The sequence below is a fragment of the Octopus sinensis genome, linkage group LG24 (genome assembly GCF_006345805.1).
Source record: "Octopus sinensis linkage group LG24, ASM634580v1, whole genome shotgun sequence".
Lineage (NCBI taxonomy): Eukaryota > Metazoa > Mollusca > Cephalopoda > Octopoda > Octopodidae > Octopus > Octopus sinensis.
The window spans coordinates 14,653,121-14,677,200 of NC_043020.1; the positions used below are offsets into that span (position 1 = coordinate 14,653,121).

The 24,080-nt window shown below is 37.9% G+C and overlaps 1 protein-coding gene across 3 annotated transcripts in view; it reads left to right on the forward strand.

The window, feature by feature from the left end:
- The window catches only part of LOC115223928 (metaxin-1), a 28,821-nt gene extending 16,273 nt beyond the window's left edge, over positions 1-12,548 (forward strand). Inside the window, exons 5-9 of one of the 3 annotated variants that reach the window (XM_036513064.1) lie at positions 674-850; positions 3,225-3,301; positions 7,314-7,471; positions 10,730-11,106; positions 12,029-12,548. In XM_036513064.1, the coding sequence (XP_036368957.1) occupies positions 674-850; positions 3,225-3,301; positions 7,314-7,471; positions 10,730-10,980 (663 nt within the window). In that variant the 3' untranslated portion in view covers positions 10,981-11,106; positions 12,029-12,548. The remainder of the gene's footprint in view (positions 1-673; positions 851-3,224; positions 3,302-7,313; positions 7,472-10,729; positions 11,107-12,028) is intronic. The other 2 variants (XM_036513065.1, XM_029794664.2) reach the window with 2 other exon arrangements.
- The last annotated feature ends 11,532 nt before the right edge of the window (positions 12,549-24,080 follow it).

The window sequence follows — 24,080 nt, forward strand, 5'->3', positions numbered from 1 at the left end:
GGCTGGCAACGGCCACGATCAGTTGGTGCTTTTTATGTGCCACCCACACGGAGGCCAGTCGAGGCGGTGCTGGCAATGGCCCCGTTCGGATGCTTCTTTTACGTGCCACCAGCACTGGTATCACAATTGCAATTTCCATTGATTTTTGATTGATTTCGATTTCACTTGCCTCAACAGGTCTACACAAGCAGAGTTTTGTGTCCCAAGTAATTTTTATTGTCATACACACACACACACACACACACACACACTCTCTCATCATGAAACCATGAAATCTGTATGAAAAATAATACTGCTTAGTTTGATATCTGTTAGGTCATTACACTAACACATCATGTGAACTAAACACATAAACAGTACAAAGAACTAAACATGGTACTACAATATAATTATATTACTTGATAAAGTAATTAAATATTAGTTGTTTTTTTTTTAACTGAAATCTGGTTCAACCTGTTACTTTTAACAATTTTTTCTAAAGCAATCTGTTTTATCCTTTGTCCTAGATTATTATTCTGTTTGCTGTTGTCCACAGCACTTCCTTGATTCGGCTGTCTATTCCAGTTACTGAACAATAATTATATTATTTTATAATAATAATAATAATAATAATAATGATAATAATAATATATAAAAATATAATAATATAATATATAATAATTATTATTTTCAGCTTCATTTATGGTGGATTGATGCCAAGACTTACATAGACCTTACCAGACCAGGTTTTGCTAAAGCGTCTCCGTTTCCACTGAATTTCTATATACCCAGCAAGATGCGGAGGAAAGCCAAATCAAGAATATATTCTAAAAGCAGTGAGAATGTCACAGATGTAGAAGTTGATATGAAAGTAAGAACTTTGGAAAACCGTTGTGAACATCAATATATTACTGGTACTATCCCAGTCTCATCTCAAATAGTCTATAACCGTTTTAGTCTAGTATCATATTTAAATTTCATTAATTCTAAAACAATCTAGTTCTTGGCCAATTAACAGAATAATTGTGTAAGTATGATAAGCATGTTGAATTTGATTAATATCAAACTTAGAGCAGTGAATCAGTGATTTTTCTCACTTTAATCCTGCTTTCTCCCCTTGTATCCTATAATTAGGAATCTGTTTGTAGCATTAAAAGTTTTATCATAATCATGGAAAATATTCCAGTAAATAAAATAACAAATTCTACATTGCTGGATGCCTATCAACCACTTTACAGAGTGTACTGGGTGCTTTTTAAGTAGCACCAGCACCTGCACTAATGTTTTTTATGTGGTACTTTCGTTTTAAGATTTCAATTCTGTTGTGGTGGGCTGGTCTTAGCACATCCATTGTCTGTCTTTGGATTTTAATTAAAAACTACTTCTACTTATATATATATATATAACTTATAAATGAGGGCAAATGAAAAAAATTTCTAATGCCAAATATGCCGAAATTAGACTCATTGTCCATTACCATTATAATTTTTCACAATATGCACGCTACTCCAAAAAAGGCCGACAGAAATTTCTAAAAAATTCCATTATTACCATATCGGACCGATTTCAGGGTTAGTTCAAAGGAACCCTCCCTTCGTCAGTGATAAATGTGGCAAAGAAATAAATGAGATACTTACTCATACCCATGGAAGAAGCAAAAACTAAGTCACGAGCACAATTAAGTACCCCAAATACATCCAAAGTTGAGCTCAGCACAATTTGAACTTGGAATTTTCCCACAGCTCTAATGATTCTACTGATGATGACGGTGATGGTTATGATGATGATAACAGTGTACATAGATACAAGGCCAAATAGAAAAGGGAGGAAAGATATATATATATATATATATACATGCATGCATACATACATGCATGCATTATGTCCATTTTCCATGCTGACATGGGTTACACTAGAGTTATTGAGGTAGATTTTCTTTTCTATAGCTGGGCACTCTTGTCGCCCCTCCCCATTTATCTTTCAAGTGATGTATTTTCCATCCTACTGGTCTTCACATGTCTTCACATCCATGGGACATGTTTACCAGAGAATGTCGCTGTTTTGTGTTCATAAAGACACAGTCAACATTTATTCACACAATGTAAACAAACACACACATACACACACACGCGTTGGACTCCTGCAAAGTTTCCGATTACCAATTCCCCTCACAAAGCATTGGCTGGCTTGAGGCTATAGCACAAGACACTTGCCTGAGGTGCCAAACAGTAACACTGGACCTGAAATCACATGTTTTCAAAATAACCTTTGAAATCGCATGACTTCATTCCTTTGCTCATCTTATCTTCTGTGATAATTATTTAGGATTATGCATTTATGTGTGTAGTTGTGAAGGCGTGTGGTTTAGTGGTTAGGGGCATTCGGCTCATGATTGTAAGGTCGTGAGTTCAATACCTGACGACGCATTGTGTCCTTGAGCAAGACACTTTATTTCACGTTGCTCCAGTCCACTCAGCTGGCAAAAATGAGTTGTACCTGTATATCAAAGGGCCGGCCTTGTCACGCTGAATCTCCCTGAGAACTACGTTAGGAGTACACATGTCTGTGGAGTGCTCAGTCACTTGCACGTTAATTTCACAAGCAAATTGTTCTCTTGATCGTATCAGCTGGGACCCTCGTTGTCGTAACCGACGGAGTACTCCTAATGTAGACACCCACAAGATTATTCATCAACAACAATTTTAGGCAACATTTTGAAATCTATATGTCTAACACTCATGGACAAGTGTTCAAAATCAAAAAACAATACAGCACCCATGACATTTTCCGATGCTTTTCCATGCTCAGAATTCCTGAAGCATGGAATAAATTACCTCCATCAGTTGTTAGCTGTCAAGACACTACATCCTTCAAAACTTCCATGCTTCCTGAAATCCACCAACAATACACCTGATGCCCCACCACTTTTTTTTTTCTATTTTTCTTAAGGACTTAGTCACTGTTTGTTCACCTGAGCACTGTAAACAATAAATTCATTCTTCTCTTATTATATTCTGTGTTGTCTATAACTAGACATAGTTTGACTTTAGCTAACATGTACTCAAATGAAAATTAAAAGGATTTTCCTACTGCTGAACACATTCCTTTTTTTAAAATTTTTGAATTTAGCAATTTTTAAAAATGTTAAAAATGTTAAGTTTAATAAAATATAATTCATATTGATTATAATAAGCCATCTTCAAAATATTCTCTGCTTTTAAGAAGTATTTTTCCATCTGTTTTAGATTTACAGAGAAGCAAAATTTTGTCTCAATTTATTGGAAAAGAAATTGGGGAACAATCGTTATTTTTTTGGAGAAAGGTAGTTTTATTTTCTTTTATTCTGTCACTTCTGATTCAGTCAAATGTAATTGCTTATATGATATTGAGAAAGAATTCCTTGTACTCTGTAGTCTCTTATTTTGGCATTTTTATGCCATTCTCCACTTAGAAACAATATTTACTGATTTATCATGAGTCTTTAAGTTTCTGGATTTGTAGGTATTATCTGTTATGCATCCACTCATAAAAAACCAGTTTTTTTTTTGTTCTGTTTGATCAAGGATCCAAATCTACAATACTTTGGTGACTAATTCTAGTTTATCTCAGTAGAAGGGAAACTTTTCTGAAACACTTTGACCCATTATGGTTTCCTGTTTGTAGCTGTTTCCCTTATATGATTAATTGAGAAAAGCCCCATGACTTTGATGTCTTTTATATATTCATGAGCTTTTATTGCTGCGTAAAATTATTTAAAGTTATTCGGAGTGGCTGTGTGGTAAGTAGCTTGTTTACCAACCACATGGTTCCGGGTTCAGTCCCACTGTGTGGCACTTTGGGCAAGTGTTTCTACTATAGCCTCGGGCCGACCAAAGCCTTGTGAGTGGATTTGGTAGAAGGAAACTGAAAGAAGCCTGTCGTATATATGTATATGTATATATGCGTGTATGTGTTTGTGTGTCTGTGTTTGTCCCCCTAGCATTGCTTGACAACCGATGCTGGTGTGTTTATGTCCCCCGTTACTTAGCGGTTCGGCAAAAAGAGACTGATAGAATAAGTACTGGGCTTACAAAAGAATAAGTCCCGGGGTCGAGTTGCTCGATTAAAGGCGGTGCTCCAGCATGGCCACAGTCAAATGACTGAAACAAGTGAAAGAGAGAGGCTCGAAGACACAAGTTAAAATACTAAAATATTCACTATAGTAATCTAATTTCCTTGTCTTGAAGGTGCGTAGCTTAGGGTCTATGGGTATTCAGCACTATCATAAGGTAATGAGTTCAATCCCTGGCAGCGTGTTGTGTCCTTGAGCAAGACACTTTATTTCTCATTGCTTCAGTAAACTTAGCTGGCAAAAATAAATAGTATCTCTATTTCAAAAGGGCCAGCTTTGTCACATTCTCTGTCACATTGAATCTCCCTGAGAACTATGTTAACCCTTTAGTGTTCACATTATTCTGCCAAAATTAATCCTTTTTTATCAACATTACCTTGAACTAATCATTCATTAATCTTGTAGCTATGAGATTTTGATGAGGTAGCTGTTAATTTTTAAAACAATATTGTAGGGCTGGTGTGAGAGACCAGATCTGGCCAGTTTGAACATAAAACAGGCAGAATACTTTTGGCTGGATATGGCCAGTTTAAATGCATTATCTTGTAGCTATGAGATTTTGATGAGGTAGCTGTTAATTTTTAAAACGATATTGTAGGGCTGGTGTGAGAGACCAGATCTGGCCAGTTTGAACATAAAACAGGCAGAATACTTTTGGCCGGATATGGCCAGTTTAAATGCTAAAGGGTTAAAGGTACTTGTGTCTCTGGAGTGCACAGCCACATGCATATTAATTTTATGAGCAGGCTGTTCTGTTGTGTCAACTGGAACATTCGTTGTAACTGATGGAGAAAGCCAGGCATATTGGATGCTGGAATTCAACACATTCCAAGCTAGGATAGTGGAATGATGGAAACATTAGGATCAGATGGCTATTTTGTGCTATTAGTTCCGGGTCCTTTTGTTCTGATTTCAAATTCTACTGTCACCTCTCTTTACTCTTTTACTTGTTTCAGTAATTTGACTGTGGCCATGCTGGAGCACCGCCTTTAGTCGAGCAAATCGAACCCCGGGACTTATTCTTTGTAAGCCTAGTACTTATTCTATCGGTCTCTTTTGCCGAACCGCTAAGTGACGAGGACGTAAACACACCAGCATCGGTTGTCAAGCAATGCTAGGGGGACAAACACAGACACACAAACACACACATACATACATATATATATATATATATATATTATATATATATATATATATATATACATATACATATATACAACAGGCTTCTTTTCAGTTTCCGTCTACCAGATCCACTCACAAGGCGTTGGTCGGCCCGGGGCTATAGCAGAAGACACTTGCCCAAGATGCCACGCAGTGGGACTGAACCTGGGACCATGTGGTTGGTTAGCAAGCTACTTACTACACAGCCACTCCTGCGCCTACTTGGATGGTTGACTTAATCTCTCTCCCAGTTTTCTGCCACCACCCAATCTTTGGGTGCCTTTAGCAGAGTCCATTCTGATGCAAGTATTGAGGTAAAATTTCCAGTTAAAGATATTTGCCTCCTTCCTGCCAATCTTGTAGGTTCTATAAAAGGTTATGAGTACTACTCATCCCTCTTGACTAAGCAATAGACAAAGAACCTCTCTTTGACTCAACCTGTTTGCTCTGTTAACTGGTTCCATTTCTATTTCATGATTAATATTGGTTTCAAATTTTGGCACAAGGCCAGTAATTTCAAGGAAGGGAGTTAGTCAAATGCATCAACCCTAGTGCTTAACTGGTACTTATTTTATTTATTTATCTATTGCCCACAGAGGCCTAAACATAGAGGGGACAAGCAAGGACAAACAAAGGGATTAAGTCGATTAGATCGACCCCAGTGCATAACTGGTACTTATTTAATCAACCCCGAAAGGATGAAAGGCAAAGTCGACCTTGGCAGAACTTGAACTCAGAACATAATGGCAGACAAATTACTGTTAAGCATTTTGCCCGGCGTGCTAACAATTCTGCCACCCTTCTGGTACTTGTTTTATTGGTCCTGAAAGGATGAAAGGCAAAATCGACTGCAGTAGAATTTGAACTCAGAGCATAAAGATGGACAAAATATTACTAAGCATTTTGCCAACTTGCTGCCTTTATTTCATGGTTAACATTAACCCTTCCATTACTGTATTTCTGTTGAGATGCTCTGCATTTCTTTCAATTACTTTAAATATAACAAAGAATTTAGTAAAATAACTTAGTTATTATTCAGCTAGTGTTAGGAACATAAATTATAACTAAGGTTTGGTGGAAGATTCTAATTCGAAACTTATGAAAACAAGACATTTGTACTACAGAGTCAGAGGTGGTTTCAGGTGGGTTGGTATCAAAAGGGTTAAGACAGGAAGAACTAGCAGTGGCCCAAGTGTCTTCATACTTATGTATCATTCATTTTTACATCTGTTTTAACCCTTTTGCTACCGTATTTATTTTGAGAGACTCTGTGTTTCTTTCAATTACTTTTAAATATAACAAAGAATTTAGTAAAATAACTTAGTTATTATTCAGCTAGTGTTAGGAACATAAATTATAACTAAGGTTTGGTGGAATATTCTAATTCGAAACTTATGAAAACAAGACATTTGTACTCAGAGCTAGAGCTGGTTTCAGCCGGGTTGGTAACAAAAGGATTAACAAGAATTTTATGCTAAAAAGGCAACTTTACATTACTCATGTTAATTGGATTAAAACTATTAATTATAACACAAGTAATACTGTTTTATCTTCTGGTTGGTGTACTTTTGTATTATCTTTTATATATTTTTATATATAAAAGAGAAGTTGTGTGTCTGTCTCCTACGATTTAGATTCCTAACTACTCCCACATTTTGAATCAGTCGTGATTCATATCGAGCCCTTCTGGGTATTAGCACGCGTCTACAATGAGTCTACGATTTAAAAAAAAATTTACCATCATTTTTTTCCATTTTAATGCATTTTTCGCTATTATATAAAGGAAGTAACTCTCTAAAAATGTCTACAATGAGTCAACGATTTAAAAAAAAATTTACCATCATTTGTTTTCCACTTTTAATGCATTTTTTTGCTATTTTTTGGCTATAACTCTCTAAAAATGCTTATATAGTTATTTCCCTTACAAACCCGAGCAACGCCGGGCGATACTGCTAGTTTCTTATAAACAATCATCATTATCATTTAACATGTTTTCCATGCTTGACGCGGGTTGAACCAATTTGTTACAAAACAGCATCTTTGTAAATTCTCTCTTTTCAAGACCATCCTTATTTGATGCCGTAGTCTTTGGTTACTTGGCTCCTATGATGAAAGCTCCACTGAGCAGCAATCAATTGCAGAACCATTTGCTTGCGTGTACAAAACTGACAGATTTTTGCAAGCGAATCTTACATGATTATTTTCCTCAGAGCCTTCAAGGTGAGATTATTTTCCTTAACCTTTTTTTGTTTCATTTAACTTCTAAAAATCGTAAATCCCAGACCTCCCCTCCACCAATCATCATCATCATCATCATCGTTTAGCGTCCGCTTTCCATGCTGGCATGAGTTGGAGGGTTCAACTGGGGTCTGGGAAGCCAGGAGGCTGCACCAGGCCCAGTCTGATCTGGCAATGTTTTTACGGCTGGATGCCCTTCCTAACGCCAACCACTCCATGAGTGTAGTGGGTGGTTTTTACGTGCCACTGGCACAGGTGCCAGGCGAGGCTGGCAAACGGCCACGATGGGATGGTGCTTTTTATGTGCCACCGGCACAGATCTTCATCTTAAATGACTTTCAGGAGCCACATTGTCTTTTAGTCTTCTTAGTTTTATGATCCCATTCTCACATCTTGGATGTTTTACTGGAATATTAAAACCAATCCCAGTGCTTGGTTCATATTTTATTTTATCAATCGCAATCAGATGAAAGATGAAGTTGGCTGATGGGGTTCAAACTCAGAACTTAATAATAATAATAATAATGAAATTATTGTATACAGTGCTCAGGTGCACCACAACTTGTCAGAAAGTGCATATAAAGTACATGCAGTAATGTAGAAATGTCTGGAAAGTGAACATGCTTGTGTGTGTATGGAGGGGAGAAAATCAAGTGTAGTAATGGCGAATCTCAGGAAGCATGGAAGTTTTGAAGGATGCCGTGCTCCGACAACTAACAACCGATGCCGGCAGTTTGTTCCACGCTTCAGCAACTCTCAGCGTGAAAAAATGTTTCCTGAAGTCATGGGAGCTGTGCTGTTTTCTTACTTTGTAAATATGTCCACGGGTGTTAGATGGGTGGAGTTTGAAGATTTAACTAGATTTAACTAGATACTGCATGCATTTTGTCCAATGCTTGCCAATTTTGTCAGTACTTACCTGATGTACTTCACAGGGGAGACAAATTGTATCATTCAGGCATATATGCTTATGAAACATTTAAAATATTAATTTCTTACATAAGCAAAAAGCCCCCAGTAATTGTATTACAAATACTTTATAATTTAAACAGTAATCACTTAGATTGAGATATGAATTATCACATAGGTGTCTTATAAAAAAAATGAGATTTATATTTCCAAATTTTTGGTCAGTTAATCTATCAGTTTGAAGGCAATAGGAGCTCTTCAGAATTGCACACCCTTGTCTAGTAACTTTCCAAGCAGTAGTCTAGCATTATTCTTTTCTACTCTAGGCACAAGGCCCGAAATTTTTGGAGATGGGGCCAGTCGATTGGATCGACCTCAGTACGCAACTAGTACTTAATTTATCGACCCCCAAAAGGATGAAAGGCAAAGTCGACCTCAGCAGAAATTGAACTCAGAACGTAAAGACAGACGAAGTACCACTAAGCATTTCGCCCGGCGTGCTAATGTTTCTTATTTCTTTATTGCCCACAAGGGGCTAAACATAGAGGGGACAAACAAGGACAGAAATAGGTATTAAGCCGATTACATCGACCCCAGTGCGTAACTGGTACTTAATTTATCGACCCTGAAAGGATGAAAGGCAAAGTCGACCTCAGCAGAAATTGAACTCAGAACATAAAGACAGACAAAGTACCACTAAGCATTTCGCCCGGCATGCTAATGTTTCTGCCAGTTCGCCGCCTTGGTAGTTTAGCAGTATTAATAAACAAACTATAAAGTATAAGATTCTCAACATCAAAGCAAATGATTAGTTACAGAGTTCGATTTGGTGATGAGAGGTGAGAGACGAGGGGAAATAGTTACCGTCTCTCTTTTTCGGAGAGGCACTGAGCACCTACACGCACACATACACACACGGCAGTAACTTCCACCTACTGAATTCAATCACAAAGCTTCGGTCGGTTCGGGGCTATAGTAGAAGAGACCTGCCCAAAGTGCCATGCAGTGGGACTGAACCCGGAACCATGTAGCTAGGAAGAAAGCTCCCTAACCACACAGCCATGCCCATATATATATATATATCTACAGATATAGATATAATCGTCGCTAAATGCAACTAGGGTGCCTAGACACCTATATTGCTAAACATAGAAGTAAAATACTCCTTGTGTTGTAGGAAGAATGTAAATGTATATACATATGCTGACTGGGGAAGAAATTTCCCCATGACCAAATTTGAGAACCTCTGAGACTAAATGTTTAGTTTTGTGTATTTCCATATGTTTCATCAGTGAGAGCTGCTCAGTTGCCTGGTGTTGGCTAATGCTCATGCACATTCTTACATATACACATATACACACACAACAGGATTCTTCACAGTTTCCACCTTCCAATTACATTCAGAAGGCATTGGTCAGCTGAAGGCTGATAGAAGGCTTTCACCGAAAGTGCAAAGCAAAGTTCTTAACACACAGTCATGTCTGCACCAAACACACACACACACACTCACACATGCATGCACACACAAACACCCCACCCACATTGCACACATCTGTATATTTACAGACTATGATACTGTAACAATAATAAATCTCTGAACGAGGTATAAACAGTAACTGCACAACAATGTGAGGTATATTTGCCATCTCAATATGGCTAACCACTAAGGGTGGGTGTTACTGTAGCTTGTAGTCCCAGGAGAGCATTGTCTCCAAGCCCCAGGAGAGCATCGTCTCCAAGCCCCAGGAGAGCATCGTCTCCAAGTCCCAGGAGAGCATCGTTTCCAAGCCCCAGGAGAGCATTGTCTCCAAGCCCCAGGAGAGCATCATCTCCAAGCCCCAGGAGAGCATCGTCTCCAAGCCCCAGGAGAGCATTGTCTCCAAGTCCCAGGAGACCATCGTCTCCAAGCCCCAGGAGAGCATCGTCTCCAAGCCCCAGGAGAGCATCGTCTCCAAGCCCCAGGAGAGCATCGTCTCCAAGTCCCAGGAGAGCATCGTCTCCAAGCCCCAGGAGAGCATCGTCTCCAAGCCCCAGGAGAGCATCGTCTCCAAGCCCCAGGAGAGCATCGTCTCCAAGCCCCAGGAGAGCATCGTCTCCAGCTGGCTTTAGCCAGCTAGAGACGATGCTCTCCTGGGGCTACAAGCTACAGTAACACCCACCCTTAGTGGTTAGCCATATTGAGATGGCAAATATACCTCACAGATACTGTAACAATTATCAATCAATGACAGATGTACAAAACGTTTCTTGTTTTGATTGAAATGTAATTAAATTGTTTCTTCTTCCCCCTTTTATTTATTAATATTTTTTTGTTTTTTTTTGGCATCACAGAAAATGAAAGTACGAGTAGGAATACAAGTAGTTTAAGTGAAGACAACCCCAACAAGTTACGGAACATGGTGTTAGCAGGAATATTTGCTATTACTGCAATGGTTGGTTATGCTTTTGCTATTGGTCTCATCCAGCTTGAATTCACTGATCATGAAGAACCAGAAGAAATTACCAATGTTAAATCAGAGAGCAAACAGGAATCGTATGACCAATTTGAGCCGTTTTTTGAAGATGCTGATGAACAAGAATAATTTATCCCAGAGAAAGAACTATTTTGATTTGTTGCTTGTAGATTCAGAATAGTTATCATAAGGCTGTATACATATACATATGTATATGTATGTATACACACCACACACACACACCACACACACACACACATATATATATATATATTATATATATATATATATATATAATGTGAAATAGAAGATGAATAATCTTGTAGCAGATTAATCAAAAGTTTAACCGATACCTTGGTAGCAAAAATCACAGCAGAAAACATTTCTGTTCAATCTTCGTTCAGCTCCATTTCTTCAATTCACCAATAATATATATATATATATATATATATATATATATTATATATATATATATACCGGAGTAAACACATAAATGTGAAACAAGGTGGAAAAAAGAGTACTCAAATACCAGGGGTAGAGTAATATCCTTTATTTCAAAGCAGTAGAAATTCAACAAAACCTGTTACTCTGAGTTACACATTACCGTTCGTCGGACAGTTTTTGTTAAAAAGATAAAAAAGTTTTTTTTAACAAAAACTGTCCAACGAACGGGAACGTTAAACTCAGAGTAACGTTGGACAGTTTTTGTTAAAAAAAAAAATATTTTTTAAAAAAAACTGTCCGACAAACGGGAATGTGAAACTCAGAGTAACAGGTTTTGTCGAATTTCTGCTGCTTTGAAATAAAGTATATATATATATATATATATATATATATTATAGTAAATTAGAGATAAAACCACTATTAGGCAAATGAAACAATGAAAAACTTAAGCCAATACATAAAATTAATTAATTTATATTATTTTAAATATATATCAAAAGTATTAAAAGTTTAATAAAAGATAATGAGTAAAACACTATTAATTTTTTGTATTGGCTTAAGTTTTTCATTGTATGATTTGCCTAATAGTGGTTTTATCTCTAATTTAATATAATATAATATTTTACTATAAAATTGGATTCAATCCTAAATCTGATTTTTCCCTGTAAGTTTGGATTTATTCCCTAATATTTTATTATTTATATATATATATATATATATTATATATATATATTATATATATATATATATATATATATATGGATTTATTCATATTCTTACTTATACTCACTATTCTTTCAGCAAAGCAAATGTCCAGTGAATTAATTTTTCTCATTTTCTTTGTTCATTTCATCATCCAACATCTGTTTTCCCATTCTGGTATAGGCTTGAACAGGAGATATTTCAGGTACCATTTTACAGACAGATGCTCTTCCTGTTGCCAAACCTCATTCCTGCTTATGAAATCCCATTTCCTCATCACTCAACTCTCTTTCATTTCGATGCTAATGAATAATGCTTAATGAATACTCTCTTTGCTGAAACACGTAAGAATATTAATAAATTCAGATTTATAATCCTTTTTTGTTCAACATTGTGTTCTTTTAACATTGTTGAATAATACCAATACCTGATCAAAATGTTCCACATATCTATCGATCTATCGACATGTATATTATGAAGTTATATAAGTGTGTGGGCGTGTAATAAAGCTGTTTGATACATATGTGATAAAGTTATGTGACAAAACTATACTTTTGCTTTGATTTATTTATTTGATACAACTAATACACATGTATATATGTTTATGAATATTTATGTACATACACTCTCGGAGTGGTTAGCGTTAGGAAGGGCACCCAGCTGTAGAAACATTGCCAGATCAGATTGGAGCCTGGTGCAGCCATCTGGCTCGCCAGTCCTCAGTCAAATCGTCCAACCCATGCTAGCATGGAAAGCGGACGTTAAACGATGATGATGATGATGATGATGATACACACACACACACACAGAGGAAGCTGAATTTACTGTAGGAGATTACAAAGAACTACTAAAATTGACCCGTCACGGTCCTGCAAAAGACTTACCAACTGGTGTAAACATAGCAAAATAGTCGTCAAATTATCTCCCTTTAAAAACTCTACCAATTCATTTGTGTAGCCTGGCAAAAGTAAAGACATATCATCATCATCATCATCGTTTAACATCTGCTTTCCATGCTAGCATGGGTTGGACGATTTGACTGAGGACTGGTGAACCAGATGGCTGCACCAGGCTCCAATCTTGATCTGGCAGAGTTTCTGCAGCTGGATGCCCTTCCTAAAGCCAACCACTCCGAGAGTGTAGTGGGTGCTTTCACGTGCCGCTGGCATGAGGGCCAGTCAGGCAGTACTGGCAACAGCCACGCTCAAATGGTGCTTTTTTATGTGCCACCTGCACAGGTGCCAGTCCAGCGGCACTGGCAACGACCTCGCTCGAACGTTTTTTCATGTGCCACCAGCACAAGTGCTAGTAAAGTGACGCAGGTAATGATAACACTCAAATGGTGCTTTTAACGTGCCATCGGCACGGAGGCCAGCTTGTTGCTCTGGCACAAAACACCCATAATGCTATAAACGAGGAAGCAGAATGGAACGTTCAACCCTTCAGCATTCAAATTACTGTCAAACGCAATGCTTATTTATTCACATTATTTTCAATTAATCATGCATTATCTCATAGCTTTGAGATTTCAATGATGTGAGCATTTATTTTTGAGAGTGACCTTGTAGGATAGGTGCGAAAGGCTGGATCTAGTCAGTTTGAACATAAAACCGAAGGAATATTAGAGGCTGGTTTAAATGTTAAAGGATTAAACCTGCACAGGCCTTACCTCTTTCTTAAGGACCATAAAGATAATCTCATGAGGAACTCTAAATGTAGATTAATTAATCCCTATGAAGTGAAGGCAGATGGCTCAGTGGTTAGAGCATCGAGCTTATGATCGTGAGGTTGTGAGCTCGAATCCTGGACCGGGCTGCGTGTTGTGTTCTTGAGCAAGACACTTTATTCCATGTTGCTGCAGTTCACTCATCTGTAGAAATGAGTTGTGACATCACTGATGCCAAGCTGTATCGGCCGTTGCCTTTCCCTTGAATAACATTGGAGGTAGACGGAAACTGAAAGAAGCCCGTCGTATATATGTATGTGTGTGTATATGTTTGTCCCCCCCAACATTGCTTGACAACCGATGCTGGTGTGTTTACGTCCCCATAACTTAGTGGTTCAGCATAAGAGACCGATAGAATAAGTACTGGGCTTACAAAAAATAAGTCTTGGGGTTGATTTGCTCGACTAAAAGGCGGTGTTCCAGCATGGCCACTATCAAATGACTGAAACAAGTAAAAGAATAAAAAAGTAAACAAAGCTAGCTGTTTCTTGCATTAAATACATCTAAATCAAAATTTTGTTATGGGCCTCTAAAATACTACCATGGACCTCCAGGGGTCATATGGAACCCAGTCGAGAAATTGATTTAGAGCATGGATTATTTTTGGAATGTAACTTTCGCGATGGCAGCACTTCAAAACGCAATGGATACTTAATTTCAAAATAACTATCTGCTGACTTGCTTACTGTGCAGATTTTCTTCAGGTCTGGCAATATTCGTTGTGCCTTTTCTTGCTTTGTGGAGTTCACTGATGGCCATGGTCTTCTGGAAGATTTCCTGTGGACATTCTGAACTGTTCCTTCTACTTCAGACTTATCTCTAATTTGAGTGGTGGTAAGTTGCAAAAAGGCGGCGAGCTGGCAGAAACGTGAGCACGCCGGGCGAAATGCATAGCTGTATTTCGTCTGCCGTTATGTTCTGAGTTCAAATTCCGCCAAGGTCGACTTTGCCTTTTATCCTTTTGGGTTCGATTAAATAAGTACCAGTTACACACTGGGGTCGATATAATTGACTTAATCCATTTTTCTGTCTTTGTTTGTCCTCTCTGTGTTTAGCCCCTTGTGGGTAGTAAAGAAATAGGTAAGTTGCAAAAGCAGATCTGTTTGAAACTCCTTCTGGGACTGACTTTGCTCTTTGACTGCATTTTCAAAGTTCCGATACCATTTTAGGAAAAATTTCCTCTGTTCAAAGTTTAGTCTGGCTCCTTACATTATTTTAATGGGTTAAATCAAAAAGAAAAGAAAGTTAATTGATTTATCAGTTATCAGCTGTTAACTTTTTTGGAACAACCTGTGTGTGCATGTGTGTGTGTATATATATTTATGAGTAAATATAAGAGTGATGGTACTATTAAAATACCCTCACTAGTGGGATGTGAATACTAGCTGTACAGGCAATATAAGATATGTACATATATATATATAATTATAATAATAAGGGTTTTTTGCAACAAGTTGCTTAACCACATACCGAAAATTTTAGAAATAGCAGCCAAAAGAAGGATATAGTAGTCTTTTGGCTGCTATTTCTAAAATTTTCGGTATGTGGTTAAGCAACTTCTTGCAAAAAACCCTTATTATTATAATTATATAATTTTTTACCGAATATGGTCCTTTTACCATACTGAAATACTACTAGGTGAAATTTGTTGATTTTATTAAATTAATTATATTTCACTCTATATCTGTAATGACTATATATATATATATATATATATATCATCATCATCATCATCATCGTTTAGCGTCCGCTTTCCATGCTAGCATGGGTTGGACGGGTCAACTGGGGTCTGTGAAGCTGGAAGGCTTCGTCAGGCCCAATATATATATATATATATATATATATATACATGAGGGTGCTACATGAGTACGTGTATCGCTAAATATAGAAGTCAAAAATACTTCTGTGCCATGGAAAGTCTCAAATCTAATACAGGTAAGGCATGGTAGGAAAAAAATTCCAGTGACCAATAAAGTCGTCTTACCTTTGCTAGGTGAGCACAAGTAATGCTGGTCAATCTGATACCATGGTTTTGAAATTAGGACCAAAAAGGTGTCAGTTTCTCCTCAGACAGAATCTGCCAGCTGACTACTACTAAAATTTACCCCCCCCCCATGCCTGCAAAATTCGTTTGAAGTGATCAAACACTATTTAAAGAAATGAAATACGTGAAATTATTTATAAGTAGTTATATAAGAGTGATAGTACTATTAAAGGAACGCCACTAGTGGCAAGCGAATACCAGACTGAAGAGGCAAATTAACAAAATATATACATACAATATAAGATATGTATTCATATATATATATATATATATAATATATATATATATACACACACACACATACACAAGGGTACTACATGAGTACCTGCATCGCTAAAAACAGAAGTCAATAATACTTCTGTGCCATGGAACAGATTAGGAAGGGCATCCAGCTGTAGAAACATGGCCAGATTAGACTGAAGCCTGGTGCAGCCTTCTGGCTTCCCAGAACCCCGGTCGAACCGTCCAACCCATGCTAGCATGGAGAACGGACGTTAAACGATGATGATGATGATATATATATATATTAGAAGAAATGAGGTAATCAGAAGATCGGATGGTTCATATTTATTTATATATTACATTTTTTACATATATATATCATATCATTCAGATCATTAGCGCTTTCTCCCATTCTAGTGGGGTTTTCAAATCAAAATAATCAAAATAATATATATATATATATATACAAAATAAGAAAATGGAGAAATACACCTTAAGATGTATTTCTCCATTTCCTTATTTTGTATTATTAATTTGTGGTAAAACATTTTACCTTTGCCCATATAATACAGTAAATGAATTAATTGCATTGCAATTCTTAACATTTATGTATTAACTTTGTTGGATGCTTTACTGGCAGTATATTGGATATATGTTATCCCATGGTGGGTTGCACTCACAACCCCTATCTCAATTTGTATATATATATATATATATATATATATATATATATATATCTTTTCTTTTACTTGTTTCAGTCATTTGACTGCAGCCATATTGGGGCACCACCTTGAATGGTTTTAGTTGAATAAATTAACCCCAGAACTGATTGTTTTTTAAAGCCTGGTACTTATGCTATTGGTCTCTTTTTGCTAAACTGTTAAGTTAAGGGAATGTAAAAACACCTACACTGGTTGTTAAGCAGCGGAGAGGGACAAACACAGACATAAAGACACACACACACACATGAAGGGTTTCTTTCAGTTTCTGTCTACTAAATCGACTCACAAGGCCTTGGTTGCCTGAGGCTATAGTGTAAGACACTTGCCCAAGGTGCCACACAGTGGGATTGAACCTGGAACCATGTGGTTGGGAAGCAAGCTTTTTGCCACACCTGCTCCTATATATACATATGCACACACACACACACACACACGTACATATATATAGATCGTTAGCTCCTACAGTCATTTTTTTCTCTTCTTGTTTCTCTCCTTGTTTCTTTTCAGTGTATCTTTCTGTCGAAGAGCGTAGGCTCGAAATGTAAAAGACTTGTTTTATTTCTATTCCTGAGCGCCATACTAATACATTTGTTTGCTTGTACTCCACCTGCCTTCATCTTTTGTTTATTTTCGTAAACCTTCCCGTTATATATATATGTATATTGATAAATAGATAGAGGATATCTGTTCTAAGCATAAACATTAATATACTCAATACATTATTGTGTGTAGAATATGTTGTGTGTGTATTTAACCAATATTTAGTTGCGTTTCATGTTCAAATCCTACTGGAGGTGGTGAGTGGATGTTGTCATTATTCCTGCATTGGTAAAATAAGAACCAGTCAAGTCCTGCAGTTTGAGATATTCAAGTATAACAACTAAAAGCAAACACAATGAGGTAGTAGGAGCACTCCGTCGGTTATGACGATGAGGGTCCCAGCTGATACGATCAACAGAACAGCTTGCTCGTGGAATTAACGTGCAAGTGGCTGAGCATTCCACAGACATGTGTACCCTTAACGTAGTTCTCGAGGAGATTCAGCATGACACAGAGTGTGACAAGGATGGCCCTTTGAAATACAGGTACAACAGAAACAGGAAGAAAGTTGTGGTGAAAGAGTACAGCAGGGTTCACCACCACCCCCTGCAGGAGCCTTGTGAAGCTTTAGGTGTTTTCGCTCAATAAACACTCACAATGCCCGGTCTGGGAATCGAAACCGTGATCCTACGACCGCGAGTCCGCTGCCCTAACCACTGGGCCATTGCGCCTCCACACAATGAGGTAGATGCTCTCTGTCAGTGAGCAAACCAGATTATAATAGAAATATCACAAGACCAAGGTGTAAGTCATTGAGAGACATGTCTAAACCATGTCAGTATAGAGAAACAGATGTTGAGAAATGATGATGATCATCATCATCATATGTGATGGTCTTATCTCTCTCTCTCTCTCTCTCTCTCTCTCTCTCTCTCTCTCTGTCTTACACACAAGTACGCATAAATAATTAAACCCACTCAACTGAAACGACACTAGCTATAGTTTCGGTCAGTTTAGCTTCAGCTGATTGAATTAAATTATTTATACCCTTCTTCCGGTAGTGAGAAGTACATATTCTGTTCTTTGTGTGTGTGTAACAAAATAGTAGGTGATAGATGGATAGATGTGATATGTCTAATCAATAGATGCATATAATGATACATAAATTTTTTTTGTGGACCACTTTAGGGTCAAATGAAAATATCCTGTGCAATTCCTCAAATTAGGTTATTTCTTTTCAACTTCCTGCACTAACACAAATATTATTATTGGTTTTCATTTGGATGACATTTCTACATTATTTAATCTCTATTTTTCTGTCAATAAATACTCTGTCTCTTATATTTACTTAGTAAATCATACATCCCTAGTTAAGCAAATGCTCAACTAGGGATATATGACTCACTAAGTAAATATAAATGCTTTGGTCTACTGAGAAGGAAACAAGACTGAAAGATATTTAAAGTTGTCTCCCTTACTTTCCAGGAAACCGAGAAAAATATTAGTCATCAAAATGTTCATTTTTTTCTCACATTTTATTAATTTATTTCTTGTTATTTTTCTTGTTATTTTTTCTAATGCTCCACAAATTAAATATGATTTTGGTAACTTAGCTTTTAGTCCTTTATGAAGCCTTTTATTCTTATTGTCGGGTAGTCTTCTAGGGGTTATAACCCACAAATGGTATATAGATCAAGGTATATGAGGCGGCAAGCTGGCAGAAATGTTAGCAGGCTGGGCGAAATGCATAGCTGTATTTTGTCTGCCATTACGTTCTGAGTTCAAATTCCGCCGATGTCAACTTTGCCTTTCATCCTTTCGGGGTCGATAAATTAAGTACCAGTTACGCCCTGGGGTTGATGTAATCGACTTAATACCTTTGTCTGTCTTTGTTTGTCCCCTCTGTGTTTAGCCCCTTGTAGGTAGTAAAGAAATAGGTATATAGATCAAGGTAGAGATATATTCTTATGTTCAAAAAAATTCCAGTACCAAAAGGGAAGAAATTTATCCAGATATACAATTTAAATGTTACTGAAAGAATCCAGTATTTCCAATAGGGTTTATACCCATGACTGATTAATTTAGAAGTCTAGACCAAATTTCTATCACAATAAGATTCATGTTGCTAGACACTTGTTCACACCCAAAAGAACTACATGGGGTTAGTTTTAAATAAGGGTTTCAAGATTTTTTATCAGGTAGGATATGACACTCACAGTTTTCTAGAAAGTCTCTGTATTTTCATTTTATTCTGTTGGGATCACAATCATGAGGTAGCGATTTCAATTCCCAGACCAGGCTGTGTTGTGTTCTGAAGAAAGACACTTTATTTCATGCTGGTCTTCCATAAACAACCTTGCCCAGACTTGTGCCTTGTGAAGGTGCATGGCTTAGTGGTTAGAGTGTTAGGCTCACAATCAGAAGGTAGTGAGTTCGATTCTTGGACCAGGCTGAGTGTGTTGTGTTCTTAAGTAAGACACTTTATTTCATGTTGCTCCAGTTCACTTAACTGTAGAAATGAGTTGTAACATCACTGGTGCCAAACTGCATTGGCCTTTGCCTTTCCTTTGGATAACATTGGTGACATGGAGAGGAGAGGCCGGTATGCATGGGTGACTGCTGGTCTTCCATTAACAACCTTGCCTGGACTTGTTCCTTGGAGTGTAACTTTCTAGGTATAATCCTATGGTCATTCATGACTAAAGGGGGTCTTTAACCTTTTTTTACCCTTTCTGTTTATGGCTTGGCAGCTTCCTACATCTGCGCTATTCCTTACCATGACTGCAAACAAAAACATATGACTAACATGAATTTTCTTCCCTGGCAACTTATTATTCACCCCCCACTTGTTCTGTATGTATCTTTCTATCGTTTTACTTGTTTCAGTCAAATGATCACTGCCATGCTGGGGCAGCACCTTGGAAGATTTATAGTCAAAAGAGTTGACTCCAGTACTTATTTTTTTAATTTACTTTTTAAGCCTGATACTTACTCTATCAGTCTCTTTGCTGGACTGCTAAGTTATGGGGATGTAAACACACTAACACCAGTTGTCAAGGGGTTGTGGGGGCCAAATACAGACACAAAGACACGTACACTCGTGTATATATATATATAATATAATATAAATTAGAGATAAAACCACTATTATGCAACTCAAACAGTGATAGACATAAACCAAAATATTGAGATCTAGTTATATGTTTTATAAAAATATATTTTATTTGTTATTTATGTTTTGGTTTATGTATATCACTGTTTGAGTTGCATAATAGTGGTTTTATCTCTAATTTATATTTTATATATTTATATTGTGAAATTTGATTTAATACTAAATTGAATTTTTCCCTGTAAGTTTGGAGTTATACTCCCTAATATATATAAGTTTCTTTCAGTTTCCATCTACCAAATCCACTCATAAGGCTTTGGTCAGCCCAAGGTTATAGTAGAAGACACTACTTCAAGGTGCCATTCAATGGGACTGAACCTGGAACCATGTATTTGTGAAGCAAGCTTTCTACCTCACAGCCATGTCTGTACCTATAAATCTGATGTTTGGGTGATTTCCATCTTGTCACCACATACTTATAAGCATATGTGGCTGAGCTGTAAACATCCATGTGTACACACTATTATTTCTAGGGCTACTCCTTCCTGGAGTTGTAGCTTCTATCAAAGTCTCAGGTATGGATTAACTAGCATATGTGATGACAATTCATCTGTGCAGGGGGATTTAGAAATACCCTTGGCGGCGAGCTGGTATAAGGCGGTGAGCTGGTTAAGGCGACGAGCTGGCAGAAATGTTAGCCTGCCGGGCGAAATGCTTAGTGGTATTTCATCTGCCGCTGCATTCTGAGTTCAAATTCTATTGAGGTTGACTTTGCCTTTTCGTCCTTTCAGGGTCAATAAATTAAGTACCAGTTACGCACTGGGGGTTGATGTAATCGACTTAATACCTATGTCTGTCCTTGTTTGTCCCCTCTATGTTTAGCCCCTTGTGGGTAATAAAGAAATAGGTATTTCGTCTTCTGCTACGTTCTGAGTTCAAATTCCGTTGAGGTCCACTTTGCCTTTCATTCTTTCGGGGTCGATTAGATAAGTACCAGTTATGCACTGGGGTCAATATAAATCGACTTAATCCGTTCGTCTGTCCTTGTTTGTCCCCTCTCTGTGTAGCCCCTTGTGGGCAGTAAAGAAATAAGAAATATCCTTGTTGATGTCAGGGATGTAGTAAAATAGTAAAACCACTGGAAGTGAGGGGCCTCAAGCAATTGACGCAGCATCTTTCTAGGAGAGGGACACCCTGATATAAAACCTGCAGTTTTGTATGATTTGTGATTATTGGTTATATCTTGCTTCAGCCTGTCAGAAGATACTAATCACAGAGCATCAGAGAATGGTACAAATGTTGTACAAACATAGGTGAAGGAGTGGTTGTGTGGTAAGTAGCTTGCTTACCAACCACATGGTTCCGGGTTCAGTCCCACTGCGTGGCATCTTGGGCAAATGTCTTCTGCTATAGCCCCGGGCCGACCAATGCCTTGTGAGTGGATTTGGCAGACGGAAACTGAAAGAAGCCTGTCGTATATATGTATATATATATATGTATGTGTATGTGTATATGTTTGTGTGTCTATGTTTGTCCCCCCCTAGCATTGCTTGACAACCGATGCTGTGTGTGTTACGTCCCCGTCACTTAGCGGTTCGGCAAAAGAGACTGATAGAATAAGTACTGGGCTTACGAAAAATAAGTCCCGGGGGTCGATTTTCTCGACTAAAGGCGGTGCTCCAGCATGGCCGCAGTCAAATGACTGAAACAAGTAAAAGAGTAAAAGAGAAAAAACATTCATCGTTACAATGTACAGATGTCTCTTTATGACGACCTCGTTTGTTATTCCATTTACTGAAAATCTTATGGTGTTAGAAGTACGGTAATGTGTGCAGGGAGGCGCAATGGCCCAGTGGTTAGGGCACGGACTCGCGGTCATAGATCACGTTTCGATACCCAGACCGGGCGTTGTGAGTGTTTATTGAGCGAAAACACCTAAAGCTCCACGAGGCTCCGGCAGGGGATGGTGGTGATCCCTGCTGTACTCTTTCACCACAACTTACTCTCACTCTTACTTCTTGTTTCTGTTGTACCTGTATTTCAAGGGGCCGGCCTTGTCACTCTCTGTGTCATGCTGAATATCCCCGAGAACTACGTTAAGGGTACACGTGTCTGTGGAGTGCTCAGCCACTTGCACGTTAGTTTCACGAGCAGGCTGTTCCGTTGATTCGGATCAACTGGAACCCTCATCGTCGTAACCGACGGAGTGCTTCCACCAGTATTACAGAAGTACGGTAATGTGTGCAGACTTAACCAGTTGGAATAATTGTCCATGTATTATTTATTGCTAATTTTTTGCTTGAGAGATTCATTTTAATACAATAAATTGCTTTTCCTCTGATTAAAGAAAATGTTCTTTTTGTTGCTAAACTTTTTGGTGGGACTAATATCACCCCCCACACCTCCCCACATACACAAACAAAGCAATTAAGGATATGAAGGTAGGGAAGAGAAAGCTTTTGGTCCATCAGGAATTACTACTGAGATGCTCAAAATATCTGGCAAAGTAGGAAAAGGCATAGCTAGCTGTATAATTAATTAGGTTGTACAGAAAAGTGTTATTCTCAATGACTGGTGTAGTAAAATTATAATTAACTGCTACAAGGGTAAAGGTGATACTTTAGAGAGAAGTAATTACAGAGACATCAAACTGTTGGACCAGTCATGAATGTTATAGAAAGATTTATAGCTCTGCTAATTAGGAAGAGAGTTAGACTAGATGAAATGCAGTTTGGTTTTATGCCAGAGAGAAGTACTACAGATGCCATCTTCCTAGTTAGTCAACTACAAGAGAAGTAATTAGCTAAAAGTAAGCCATTGTACTTCGCATTTGTTGACCTGGAGAAAGCTTTCAACAGGGTCCCTCACTTCCTGATCTGGTAGTTACTGCAGAAGCTAGGTGTATACTCTCTTACTCTTTTACTTGTTTCAGTCATTTGTCTGTGGCCATGCTGGAGCACCACCTTTAATCGAGCAACTCGACCCCGGGACTTATTCTTTGTAAGCCCAGTACTTATTCTATCGGTCTCTTTTTGCCGAACCACTAAGTTGCTGGGACATAAACACACCAGCATCAGTTATCAAGCAATGCTAGGGGGACAAACACAGACACACAAACATACACACACATATATACATTTATACGATGGGCTTCTTTCAGTTTCCGTCTACCAAATCCACTCACAAGGCTTTGGTCGGCCCGAGGCTATAGTAGAAGACACTTGCCCAAGGTGCCACGCAGTGGGACTGAACCCAGAACCATGTGGTTGGTAAGCAAGCTACTTACCACACAGCCACTCCTGCGCCTATATGAATGGCTGACGAGAGCTGCCTATGCCATGTGCAGGGGTGCTATCGGTAAGGTGGATGATATCAATGAATACAATGACAAATTTAGTGTACAGGTAGGACTTCACTAGGGCGCAGCTCTCAGTACCCTCCTACTCATTATAGTCCTTTGGGCTATAACAAAAGGATTTAAGACTGGCTGCCGTGGAAACTACTATATGTTGATGACCTTGTTCCCATAGCAGAATCTGTCATAGAATTAGAAAAGAAATTCTAGGTGTTGAAGCAAAAACTGGAATCAAAGGACCTTCACTGTTTAGCATTTAAACTGGCCATATCCGGCCCAAATTTTCTACTTCTTTTATGTTCAAACTGTCTAGATCTGGCCTTTCACTCATATCCTACAATGACATCCTCAAAATAAACCATCTC